General features: G+C 40.2%; 1 protein-coding gene across 8 annotated transcripts in view; it reads right to left on the bottom strand.

The window, feature by feature from the left end:
* Positions 1–13,269, bottom strand: part of usp32 (ubiquitin specific peptidase 32) — a 55,467-nt gene that overhangs the window by 5,931 nt on the left and 36,267 nt on the right. For 3 of the 8 annotated variants that reach the window (XM_018701201.2, XM_018701193.2, XM_018701174.2), the window contains exons 16-31: positions 11,992–12,157; positions 9,338–9,495; positions 8,288–8,369; positions 8,050–8,124; positions 7,000–7,138; positions 6,804–6,909; positions 6,360–6,533; positions 4,941–5,115; positions 4,701–4,852; positions 3,694–3,805; positions 3,380–3,579; positions 2,967–3,151; positions 2,449–2,535; positions 1,982–2,102; positions 413–604; positions 47–272 (exon numbers count right to left, since the gene is read on the bottom strand). In XM_018701201.2, coding sequence (XP_018556717.1) covers positions 47–272; positions 413–604; positions 1,982–2,102; positions 2,449–2,535; positions 2,967–3,151; positions 3,380–3,579; positions 3,694–3,805; positions 4,701–4,852; positions 4,941–5,115; positions 6,360–6,533; positions 6,804–6,909; positions 7,000–7,138; positions 8,050–8,124; positions 8,288–8,369; positions 9,338–9,495; positions 11,992–12,157 — 2,350 coding nt within the window. The remainder of the gene's footprint in view (positions 1–46; positions 273–412; positions 605–1,981; positions 2,103–2,448; positions 2,536–2,966; positions 3,152–3,379; positions 3,580–3,693; positions 3,806–4,700; positions 4,853–4,940; positions 5,116–6,359; positions 6,534–6,803; positions 6,910–6,999; positions 7,139–8,049; positions 8,125–8,287; positions 8,370–9,337; positions 9,496–11,991; positions 12,158–13,269) is intronic. The other 5 variants (XM_018701208.2, XM_018701182.2, XM_018701219.2 and 2 more) reach the window with 3 other exon arrangements.

Below are 13,269 nucleotides of genomic sequence, written 5' to 3' on the forward strand. Positions count from 1 at the left end.
ACACAAAGACACGAGTCAACAAGAGTCAGGAATCAGCATGTGGTACCTTTGGGGAGGTTGCAGAAGCCAGCAGGGGCAGAGATGGAAGACAGGTTGTCTTCTCCGACTCTCAGTAGATCCTCACTCTCGCTGCGGGAGTGGAGACAGTGCTGCTCCAGGTCTCTGGGAGCCAGAAAGGCGCTGGGGTCAAAATTCTCCCGTGGGAACTTGACAATCTTTTGGGATTTGATCCAGCGACCGTTGACAAACTGGAAGCGCTTCAGGTGGACAATCTGGAGAGGAGAGAGGAGTCCTTTAGCAAACTCATGTCAATACAAATAATACTGAAAACCACACTAAGAACTCTACAAAAAAAACATTCCTGTGAGACCAGAGCTCTAGTCTGTCACAGTCATAGAGGTGTGACACTCACCAGAATGGGTGGCAGCCTCCAGAGGTCCAGTTTCTTAGTGGCTAGTCGATGGGTCTTGCACTTGGAGCAGTAGTAGAGTTCGTCCTCTCCCAGCTCCTCCTCACTGGTGAAGGCCTTCAGACAACTGTCCAGGCTGATGGGCTCAGCCTGGGCCCGACGGGACTGCTCCACACTGCAGTGCTCCTCCACAATCTGCAGGGAGACCATTATGGTGATGAAACTGAATGAGGTGAAGATGCATTAACACCACACTGACTGACAGTGTACTGACCACAGTGAAAGGAAACCAGGAGCAGCTGCAAACAGAGGGAGAGATCAGACATGCTGGCAAGGTAAACCCAAGTGATCTCCTACGTACTGCTTTTGATTAATGCTGTCTCTTGGCATCTAACCATCAGTAGGTCATACTAATTATCTAATAGGTGTATATTAGTACTGTTAAACTCCATTTAACCGCTGACTACCCTTGTTGATTCTGTACAACAAATAAACAAAGGGAAATACTGTATGAAAAATTTAAATACTGTATGTGCAGAATAATTCAGCAGGGAAATACCCACACTGACATGTATGTACCACAGTACTGGTGGTATAGTACTGTTGTATAGTACAGTATAACCAGAGAATGTATCTTTACTTGAGCAAACTTTCACAAACCAGCTGAATTAACATGCCCCTGGATTCTTTACTGGATTTCATTTCTAGCTGATTTAACTCAGCAGTAACCGGCTCACTGGGGACTCTGTGTGGTCAAACCCAAAACTACACGTTTCTGTTACAGTTATTTATCTCACTGTGCTCTTAGCTCACATCTTACACAATAATACCAGGACCAAGTGAGCCGCTGTGATAAACTCAGAAACTTCAATGTCTGTGCTGTAAAAGTCTGGAAATAAAATCATCCAACACGTCAGTATGATGCATTGCAGTGGGACAGCAGCAGTGCAGCTCACTCAGCAATGAAGCTCTTGAGAAGAACTACAGCAAAAAGGACATCCCTGAGAGTCCATGTCCTCGACGATAATCTTGACAAATTCAAGGAGAACATGGGAGCATACCTCTACCAAGATATACTAGACTTTGAACACCACCTCCTGGGAGCAAGTAATGAAAACATGATGGGAGAATTTATTTATGCGTGAAAATGATTTACATTAGTCGCATATCTCAAAAAACTACTCACTTCTAAACATTTTGGTTCATTTTTGCATAACTTTATTATAAATACATGTAAATTGTGATTTATATGTTGTTTTATTGAGACTTCATGTAAGTGCAAACATGAAAATTTTCCTTTTTTTTTTACATAGAAAATAGGTTGATTTCATTTCAAGTCACAAAAGCAAAGTCTGAAGGGAATCATGGCCATTTGCTGTGGACATTAAACTAAAAATTTGTGTTTGCTAATGCTAACAGAGCATTAAGGTGCATGGCTGAAGAAGCAAAAGCACTCATAGCTGGTATCTCAGAGGTATTTTAAACATTGACAGACTATAATTCCACTTTGGTTTGTGCTCCCAATCTGTGAGAAAGAAAAGGTGTGTATGTGTATGTGTGTATGTGTCTCACCCTCTCCTGGGAGGTCTGGTAGCGGAGGTGCAGTGCAGTTGGGTCCCAGTCCACAGCTATATAAGCATTCCCGACAGAGGCTCTGTCCTCCGTGCAATCTATTGTACAGCCTCGACAGAACCTAGAAACACACACGCACACACACATACAGGCTTGGACAAAGAAACTTGGAACCCAGGAGTTATTGACATTCCTTATTAAAAAAAAACAAAAAACAACTCAGATCATTCTGATCAATTTTAGATAAGAATAGAATTTACTGGGTTTTCTGTTTTTCAGACAATGTTTCTGCTTATGGCATAACTCAAACATTACATTTAATATTTTGATCATACATAATACATATGTGCTCCACACAAAATCAAATAGGAAAGTCTCTACCAAAATCTGCACAATGTCTCATCACTATCCACTGTGTTACTCCCTACTTTGTGAGATGAGTGTATATGTAATACTCCATGTCTTACCTGTACCAGGGACACCAGGCACATGAGTTGCCATCTTTACCCACTACCCGTAAAGTGAAGGGGTACTGGTAGCCCATACTGTCATCACTGCAGAATAAAAGACAGGGAAAAAATCAGGTTCTGGTCCAGTTCGTTTTGCCTTGCTGCATGCTGTCGTGGGTATCTTCATTTGAAAGTGCTTCTCTTTGTTTTTCCACTCCATAGTTCATTTGCTAACTTATGTTATAACATAATGTCACTGTTTTATTCTTGCAGAGAGTCCTTAAGTTACATTAAACTACATTAAACAAAGTGTAAAAACAATCTTTACAACACCACTAACATCTTAGGAAATATTTTGTGACGTCCAGTCAGATGAGAAGTAAGTCAATATCTTCAGTTTGTTACTAGCAAAGCATTGTGGTGTGTTTAGCTAATACTAAAAGCAGGGGGAAACTGCTGTCCTACATGCAGCTCTGTCAAAAGCGAAAAAGTACACAAACATAATGTAAGGTGAAAAGAGAAGACTGTCAGCCTACCAGTCCTGGGCGTGGTTGCTAGCTTCCTGTGGGGGCAATGGGCTGGCCAGTCGGGACACTTGGATCCAGACGGCATCATATAGGTCTTTCTTACTGGTGTGGACGGTGCAGGGAACTATGAGGGGCATGCCGAACAGACTGGGCCGGTTCTTCTGAGATGATAGGAAGTACAGCTCTGTACGCATCTGAAAGTGGACACAAACATGCAAGTCAAATCAAGAGCAGGGACTGTACCTTCCTCTGCAGTCTCACCTACTGAACAATTGCAGCAAAGCAGCTCTTATGTGATGTAATGGAGATTATTTTGTAGCCTACAAAAAGGATCAGTGATACAGTGTATTTAAAACCTGCCATCCATTCTTTCATAAAATTCTAGTAATTGTAATTGTTTAGAAAGATTATACTATTCTCACCATTTTCCTGTGCATAGCAATGATGTATCCTATGAAGGGGCTCTCCTGCACCGGTGTGATGTGTCCGTTGGTGACCCCGTTGGCCAGGGGCGTCTCTGGGCTGCAGGGCACCATGGTGCTGGGCCCACCATTAGGGATGAGGATGGGCTTATTGCCCAAGTGCCCATTAGCAGCTGAGCCATTGGCTATTGGGGTGATGTCTGATGAAGAGGAGGAGAGAGAGGCAGAGAGAAAAGATGCAACACTGTAGGTAACTGTGGATTCTCAGACAGATCTACAGTTAATGCAAACACAAAGTGGGAGTGGCTGTTTACCTGTCAGTGTGGGTGAACTCAGTGATGTTGGTGAACCTGGCACCGGGATCTCAAAAGCACACAGGAAGCCGTTAACAGACAGACGCACCTTCTGGTTGTCCTGAGGGAAGTTCTAAACACAAAGCATTAGTACATCAGAGCGTAGTACTCCACAATAGTCCTGTCAGTAACAGTCAGGTGAGCAACTTGCATCATGCAGTTATGAAAGTAACAACAATAACCATTGTGTGGTTGTATCCCTCCACCGACCAGTCAAGCTGCAGGACAGATGGTCACAATCTCCCCTTCTGTTCCTGAGTTATGGTGGTAATAATGGCTAACAAAGTGTTATTACTGAAAATTTGACCACCAAACTGTAATTACTTCATCCTTGAGTTCAAGTGATTGTTTGTGCCAAATTTGAAGAAACGTGTTTCTGAGTAATCATGTTCATGAGAATGGGATGGATTCCCACTTTAAACATGAATAAGCAGTGAATGTGTCTACAACCAGTCACTAATCCATAGTGTTTTACTGGGGCTGAAAAAATGACTAACTGACTGATTAAATGATGAAAGATTATTTAACTGGGTTCTATTTTTTATTTTATTTACAACCTAATTTTCAAGACTTTAAATGATTTTATTTATTCCAGTGTTCATAACTGATAACTGACAAGTTCATCAATGAGACATTAAACATTTATGAAATTACAGGTGGACTTGGATGAATATGAAGTTTGAACAGGAATAACAGCTACTGATAAAACTAGTAAGAGTCAGTCAAATTTATTTGGCATCATTCTGTGAAAATGATGAATGAATCTGTTATTTCTTATTCTGTATTTGTTACATAATGGCACCACTGGTATCCACCCCAATTACAGCAGAGATAAACTGAAGTTAGTTTGTAGTGTTGGATTTAATAAAATCTTGTTTTGGTAATTTGAGTTAACTGAGTCTTTAATTTGCTATCTAATTGTGTTGTATGTTGTATGTATTTGTGAGTCAGAGGAGCAGCCTCAGTACCTTGATGTTGGAGGTATGGACTTCAGCCAGGAGGATCTGCTCAGGCTTCAGGCTGCACAGTTCACTCAACTGTTTCTTCAGTCCTGTGTACTTTTCATCCATATTCAACCTCAGGCCATAGCGCACAGGTGTGGAGCCATCCAGTTTAATGACTACAAACACACCACAACATGACACAGGATTCAGACTTTGTCATTAAAAGAAGAAATACAGTTTCAGAATCTCTGTCCTTGTCCTCACCGGTGATCTCCAGATGCATGGAGCTGTCCATGGGCAAGGGCAGAGACAGGAAGTTGAAGGGGTCAAAGCGAGCGCTAATGTGGCCACAGGTCTTACATTTCACCTGGGACTTGAGCTGACCATGGAATAGGTCCACCACAATGGAGCGGTTCCTGCGCAGGTGATTCTCCCATGCCTACACATATGTGCATACACATACAAACACACACACACACAGACTAGTGAGATCACACACCCACTAATCCTACAAATCCCTCCCTTCAGGACAAACAAAAACAAACATCATTACCAATTTAAAGGAAAGCTTAGCTGATGGGCTGACTGGCATTGACTACTCTGTTTTCTCCTCATCCTGTGACTTTCAGAATGGACACCAGATGATGTGACAGCTCATTTCCTTGACATCCCTCCAAGGACAGGAGGGCTCAATGCTCAGATGATTCAGAGAAGCCTAAGACTTAAAGTAAAGACTGGCCTCTTCTCCCTCCATCTTGTCACTGAGTTAATCAAAACATTTCAGACACTGCTTCCTATCCTGTTAATGTCAAAAAGAGAATCTGTTTTGAAATTTAAATCGACAATACAAAAGTAACCCCTTCTTTTTTTTCTTTTTTTAACTCTACGATGATATACTGATCTAAACTGCTGTTTTGGTCAACCAGTTTTTATAATTAACATTCTGCATTCTGCAAATGCAATCTTACTTACAAATGGCAGAGATGAGATCTGTGTACTTAGTTGCATTTTAAGCTGTAACTCCATTCATTGGTGGAGGTAATGGATAACAGCAAATGATATTCTTTGATTCAAGTTTCCCTTATCAGGAGTCTGCACTGAGCTTCACAGTAAAGTCTGAAATAATACACTCTAGACAGAGTGAATGTGTGGTAAAATGTGAGAAAGAGGTCACAATGACCAATCATTATTTCCTTGAACTTTTTAACTCTCACTCAGTGAAACACCAAATCCATTAATATGTTTCCTGATACTGACTCCATTATACACTCTTCACTCCACTGTGATTCTCAGCAGTAGTAGTTAATTAATAATAATAATAATAATAATACAATTCTGGTTATTTTACATCTTTAAAATCTTCTGTGTTTGTGTTTTTCTTGTTGTCTTCAGTGGATTGAGGTGGGTAGGGCTCAGTTGGGGATAAATTTGATGATGATAGATGGTTTGGTTAGAAAACACCTCATTAATAGTAACTAGGATGTTTTTTTTCCCAAACTTTGATCATTGCTTATCTTGTCAGAAATATTTAAACCTGAAATAACTGATTATTTATGGGAACTCTGGGTGAGCAGAAACAAGTTGTGGAATGAGATGCAGTGAAGTTATTAAAACCTGGTTCTTTACATATGCATTCATTTCATTTGTAGATCATAGTATTTGATCAGCAGTGTGATCTCTGACCTCAGAGGCCACCTCCCAGTCAGGCCGGCCATCACTGTCTTTCAGCTCTACATATGGTTTCTCGTGGACTCTGTTTAGATCTTCATGGAGACCATCCAGCAGGAAGGCTAGCAGCTCCTGGGAGTCCTGCTGCTGGAAGCCATTGAAGCGTGGTGCATACTTTGCTATCGTCCACTGGAGAAGTAATAACATCATAAAAAATATTTCTATTTAACCTTTTACAAGCATGTTTAAAGTCACTTTGTAAAAATGCTCCTGTAACTTAGAAACAGCACATGACCACAAAAATAGGGATTCAGTTTGCAGAAAGGTGAAGAGTTAGACAAGTGACAAAACCTGACCAGAGCAATAAATCACTCACTAGTAAGCAAAGTTAGCGCACACTGACAACTTTAGTTAAGTAAAAACACACACAATCTTTTAAATAATAATGAAACTGCTCACTCTGAGTTTGAGTGGAGCCACATTCTTCTGGGTGCCGCTCCACAGCTCCATCACCAGGTCACCATAACACTTGGCCATGTGACCTCGCATCCCGATGGGGTTGGTTCTATAAATGCACCAACACAGGCCAGTTAAAATCATAAGTTCAGACTGATGGCAGCAAGATTCATACCAATATGGTACACATAAATGGGACCTGTTGAGCTCATAGAGGTGTCTCCCTGAGATGAAGTAGTCTGTGAGAGGCTTGGTGTTGCTAACACACTGGATACTGGAGTTCATGAAGCAGGTGTTGCCAAGGTTACTGAGACCTGTGGCTCCTTTCTCTGTAGGAACTGGAGAACAAGGACATCCTGATTAGATTTAAAGAAACACTTGACTGAGGAAAAATCATGGGATCAGGATAACAAATATTATTAACTGACCACGAGTAACAACCACAATATCTTTCGTTATTGAATGTATGAAAAATAAAAATAGTGATTAATAACTCTCATGTGACAAATTGTTACCAAATAAAGTCAAACTCGAATACCAAATCAAAAGTGGCCAATCCTGGCTGGAATTTGTATCAATCCCTCCAATCACACTTGGTGTGAACACTATTCGACATTGGGTTTATGCCTCCTGTGTACTACGTTAAAAGGTAAACCCCTGGGTATCCTTCTGAAACCTGGAAAGTTTATCCTGAAGGTACTTCCAAAATCCTTTAAGACTCTTCAAATCATTTTCCATCTTTTATAAAGAAAAGTAAAGAACTTTTGAAATTCAGATGGTTAAAAGTCTGAGCATTCTGGAAATACCAGCATGAGAGCAGTAGGTGTTGTCAGATGAGTTTCATGGATCTTCAGGGGTTTAAAAAAATCATGCTTAGCTCTGTGACTTGAAAGTAGTGAATACATGGGAGGTAGAAAGCGCTTCCTAACAGTGAAACTAAAGGAAAATTATTCATGTTAATCTACTGTACAACATTTACATTTACATGTACAGTCCTTATCACTCTGGCCTTTTACATTTAAATCATTATATTTTGCTGGAGTTTCTTGTTCATTGACAATCACTGTCTGCCATCTGCCTCATGCTATATGTTACAATGAGAAGATTTGTATTGACTGAAAGATTCTCCTTCTAGTGTAATATCTGGCTGTAATAAAGCACTGTTAAGTTCCACCAATCGGAGCATGTTTTGCCAAGATAAAGCCTGTCTAAAATTAGTGCTCATATTATCCAGGGTCCTGCAGCTTACCTTTGTGTCTGTCCATCTTACTACTGTTGGCAATGAAAGACATTTCCTCAGGCCAGCTCATGTCTTTGTTCCTGACTGTGGAAGAAGAGAAAGACATTTCTGTGATGAAACCATAAGCTCCCACCTCCATGTGCCATTATTAACTCATATCAATGAAAATATCTGTTCCTTAAAGCACAATAATAAATCTGAAGAAAGCTTTGGAAGAAGGAAGGAAGGAAATGAAGGTGTTTCATACCTTCAATAACTAGCTGTTGCTCATCCTGGATCTTCAGACTTTCCAGTGTGTGATCTTCATCGTCCAGGAGGGTGAGGTAGTTCTGCAGGGTGACGAGAGGACAAAACATGCTGAAACTAGGAGTTACTGATCCAACTTTTTTTAAGAACTTTTGATTTATTGCAACTATGGAATAATTACTCTGTTGTACTTCTGTCTGCATTGGTTCATTTTAAAAGTACCATTAGACATGGTCAAATTAACCAGCATTTTTCAGGAAATTGAAAATCATGACTCATATTTCAATATCTATCTAAAGATCTATATGATTTTCTTTGTATATCATTCAGGGCTAGACCCTCAGACAAAAATTAGCTGCTGGGCCCCTGTTAAACCCTGTTCTTCAAACACTCTGTGTGAAATGTGTGCACATAATCTGTGCTGGAATTCTACCTGCCCTGTGGTTTATGTGGTAACGTAAATAATTTTAGGAATAGTCATCGTTTCAGCACAAAACTGAAATAATGAAGGTCTTATCAAGCCTTATCCAGAGAGACCTACCTTCCTAATCAGCCTCCAGCTGATATTGTGGTTTGGTGGTATATAGTCTTAGATACATTTTCAATTAAATCAGAACAAACCAATTGACCATAATATGAATGAGACTTTTGGGGCCACTGGACTTTGCCCACTTTGCCCAGGTTATTTATTCATACATCTTTAAATCTGTAACCCTTTATAACAAGTATTGTTTCATGTTTCTCACATTAAAGGGATGTGAAACTCTGGGCCTTGCAGTGTGGTAGTGGGGTGAGAAGGGGTTGAAGAGAATATTTTTGCCACAGGACCCCCTGAAAGGTTAATCTGGCCAAGTTAAGTAACAGGATACAAAATGTCCTTTGCAACCTCCTGCCCCCATCATTAACTACCATTATCCATTATCCAAATACCGGCTAACAAATACCTGATATTTCATTATAGCCTGTGGTTAGCCCAGTAAATCACAGAACAGATCTGTGTGTCAAACCGTGGGAAAGAAATGGGGACTGTTGTGACAGCATTGCGGCCCACCTCACTGTTGTAGAGCCAGAGTCTCATGTCCTCCTCCTTGATGCGGAGTCTCTGGGACAGGTAGAGGTGGATGTCCTTGATGGTGGCCATGCGGCTGAAGCAGCCTGTGTAGGCCAACACCCTCTTCAGAGGAGCGCTGGGGGATGGCACATTACCTGCTGGGGCATAAAGAGAGGACAGGGGGCAACCTGAAATGATTACCGAACACTGACTTGAGTTGTTTTTGCTTTTAATGCATGTTCATTTGTTTTTTTCTTAGCTGGAGGACATCAACTGTAACTTAAAAATCCTTCTGTATTTTAAAACTGTCCATTCAAATCATTCTACTAAAAATTTGTATTGAAATCTGATTTGTTGCAATGGCAACCACACTCTTGGTCTTATGAAGAAAACTTAAAATGTAAACAATCATTGACATATAATTTACCCACATGGACATTAATACTAATAACAGCGTTCTCTTGACTGAGGATTAGTTGTAAGGAAGCAGCAAGAAAGGGCTATTTTGTCAGTCAGTGCAAACTTGATTGGTCAATCAACTAAGATTGGATTAAATCAAATACAAACCAATCAATATTAGTCCTGTTAAATCAATACAAAAGCTTATCTTTAAGTGTTGATTACTGACAGAATTAATTGTTTTAATATCTGATTTTTAAATGGAACAAAATGTAATCACATCTTACAGTGCATTCAGAAAGTATTCAGACACCTTCACCTTGTTCACATTTTGTTATGTTGTAGCCCTATGCTAAAATAGTTTCAATTCATTTCTTCTGTTATCAGTTTACACTCAATATCCCATAATGACAAAACAAACAAAAAAAAAATACTGACATAAGTATTCAGACCCTTTACTATGACACCTTACATTTACAAGAACTATTTTAGAATAAGGCTGCAACACAACACAAAGTGAAGGGGTCTGAGTACTTTCTGAATACACTGTATCTATCAACGCAGACTTGCCATTCAATTATACCACAAAATGAATCATCCTCTACACTTTTGAGTTTGAGACATTCACTATAGCCTGAGCCTGTCAGGAAAATATTCTGTGGAATATGAGGCATAATTAGATCTATTTTCGATATTTAACCAGAAGCCAGGAGAGGGTCTTAATGCCCAGCAATGACAAGCTGCTGCTCAGACAGAGTATGAGTCATGATGGAAGCCAAAGCTCCACTGGGGACTCAGGTCTGCACTGTGGCATGAAAGCTGATATGTTGACTTGATTTGAACCATGGTGAGTGCTGATGCCATCCCCAACCTGATTACATTTGAACAACTGTGTATGTCTAGAAATTATTGCTTTGTCATCTTCTTTTTTTTTTCACTGAGGCATTTTGAGTTTATACTTGCCCCATGATATCCATTCAGACATCATGCAAAGGGATAGTAATAAAAAAAGGTGAAATTCAGCTTCAATTACTGTGTGAGTGAGTGGGTCTATGTTTAGGATTTCCACTGAGAGTAAATAGCAAATGCTTAATTTGGTAGAGCTTACAGACTACAGAAAACATTTTAACAGGAAATCAATGCTCAACAATGCTGAGACCTCACTTACACCTATGCTGAGTGTCTGTACCTAACACCACGTAACTACTGTGTAATAATGTGCATGTGTCGTATCTTTCCGCATTGTGTTGCCATAGTTACTGCAACTCGTTCTTGATGAAGCTGCAGCAGTGACAGGCGATGTTACGGTACAGTAAGGGTTTGCATTAACAGAGAATAATCCATCGTTGAATACATTTTAAAAAGCTGACTAACCATTAACCAACAACACAGGTTTTGGGAAAAGTGGATGGTGAAGGCCACACAGGCAAAGATAGTTAAATTAGCCAGCTTGTTGTTGTTGGAAGCCAACGGGAAATCACCAGCTCTTGCAACTCTATAATTACTGAAGTGAAACCTGACACACAAAAAACAGAAGTTTCCAGGTGATACTTTGAACTGATATAATGATATTTTCTGTCAACCTAGTGTTAGTCTTTTATGAATTACCAGTGCATTCATTTCAAGTGTCCTCAAAAATGACTTATTTGTAACATCAAACTTGTCCTTGCAGGGCTATATGCTGATTATATTTCTACTCACAGTGATGACTATTCTTCCTACTTTCCTGCTGAAAATCTTTCTGTTGGTTCTGACTGTTGGTTCTCCTTATACTACTACATCTAAAATGGGGGCTGGTTAGTGTTTTGAAAGTGGGTTAGTGTTTTTGTCAGCACAAATGTATGTGAGGTATGAGCATAACTGACTATTTATGTTCAAAAAGCAAAATTATTTAAATTATTACAATGCCCTCATGTTCCTTACTGTTCCAAATATTTTTTCATATTACAGCTTAAAAGTTTACTTTATAATGACTAACTATACCTGCTACAATACTGCTATTAGTGTGGAGCCCTACAACAATGATGGTCAGAAGTCAAACTTGAATGGCAAGGTCTGTGAAGATTGAAAAGTTTGAATTATCTTTGATAGTGATAAGCAGTCATTCCCCTTCGTGGGACTTTGTGGTTGATTGTAGTGCCCACTTAAGAGCAATGCTTGGGCTGGATCAGTCCGATTAAATTGGGGGAGATGCAAGGATGCTCAATGAAGCATTGTTGACAGCTTGCTCTAGTCTTGCTGCAGGCTTACATTACCTCTTGGTGGGGGTAAATACGGTGGGAACATTCGCAGGCTGGTCATACCCATATTGACCCAGATGTTGGACTGTGGGGAGCGCGTTGCCGGCTGCTGGCGGAGGAAGAGGACGTGGCGGGGAAAGAGCTCCAGCTCTGCTTGGCCTGTCTTGCTCTCCAATATAACCTGAAGAGGTGAGAGGGAAAGTTAAAAGTCTCTGCAAGCTGAGGTTTTTACTTGAATGGAAAAATGGAAACCACAGAGTGCATTGATCAGTCTGGAAACCTCTGATCTGGGTTTATCTGTAAAGTTGCTTTCAATCCTGTAGTTCAGAGGCCTATACTACGAAGGGAGTTCAACCTCCTCTCGTTTAACTCAGGTTCTCAGTGAAAGTCGGGGTTGACAAACCCTGACTGCCTCGATCTGTGTTAAACGGTAGTATGACGGTGGTTAAGATGTCGGTAAGTTGAGTCGGTGTTAACTTAATCAGAGTTAGTGCGTGTTCATAAAACAGGCGTGCACTGTATCTCTCAGATGAAGAGCGCACATTAATTCTGTCGGTTTACTGAGGAATTCAAAGAGACTCTAACGACACAATATAAAACCGTGGCTGCCAACAAAGACAGGGAGATTAGTCACATGTTCTCTGGGTTCTTAATCTGTAGTATGAGATGTAAGGACATGGAAAATATGTGATAATTTTCCAGATACTTTGATTACAGTCAACACGTGGGTCACATGTCTGAGAATGAGCTGTTACTGTTCATGATGTTCTGCCTGGAACACTCAGGCTGTACATGTATGAATGTAATGCTGTTGTGTTCAGTATGGACTTCATGTTAACAGTATTTCAGCCTCAGTGGAAACTGAACCTGCATGAAATATAAACATTCTATAAAGTGCTGCACATTCATATTTCCCATCATTAATGCTGCATGTTTTGGTCTGTAGTCTGCAATTACAACAGCCTGTCGCATTATATTGTCTTTCATGCCAATAACGCCCCCCAGCCCCATTTAAAGGATTATTCAAATTGATAATATAGTAGGTGTGTGGTTGCTATGTTTCACTCTCTTTTACACAGGGAACTTCTGAAATGCATGTAGGACACAATCACAACAAACCTCTGCTCCACTCATGCATGTGTTACCATACATATATGTTTAGTTTATGAGTAGACTTGTAAAACTTGGTAGCCAAAAGTATCCCCAGAAGTGCCCCCCCTCCCACCAAAAACCAGGGTATATATGTTTTACCTCATTGCAAGACAGACCAAAACCTAATCAGACAATCTGGTC

This window comes from Lates calcarifer, linkage group LG21, assembly GCF_001640805.2.
Source record: "Lates calcarifer isolate ASB-BC8 linkage group LG21, TLL_Latcal_v3, whole genome shotgun sequence".
In the NCBI taxonomy this organism is placed as follows: Eukaryota; Metazoa; Chordata; class Actinopteri; family Centropomidae; genus Lates; species Lates calcarifer.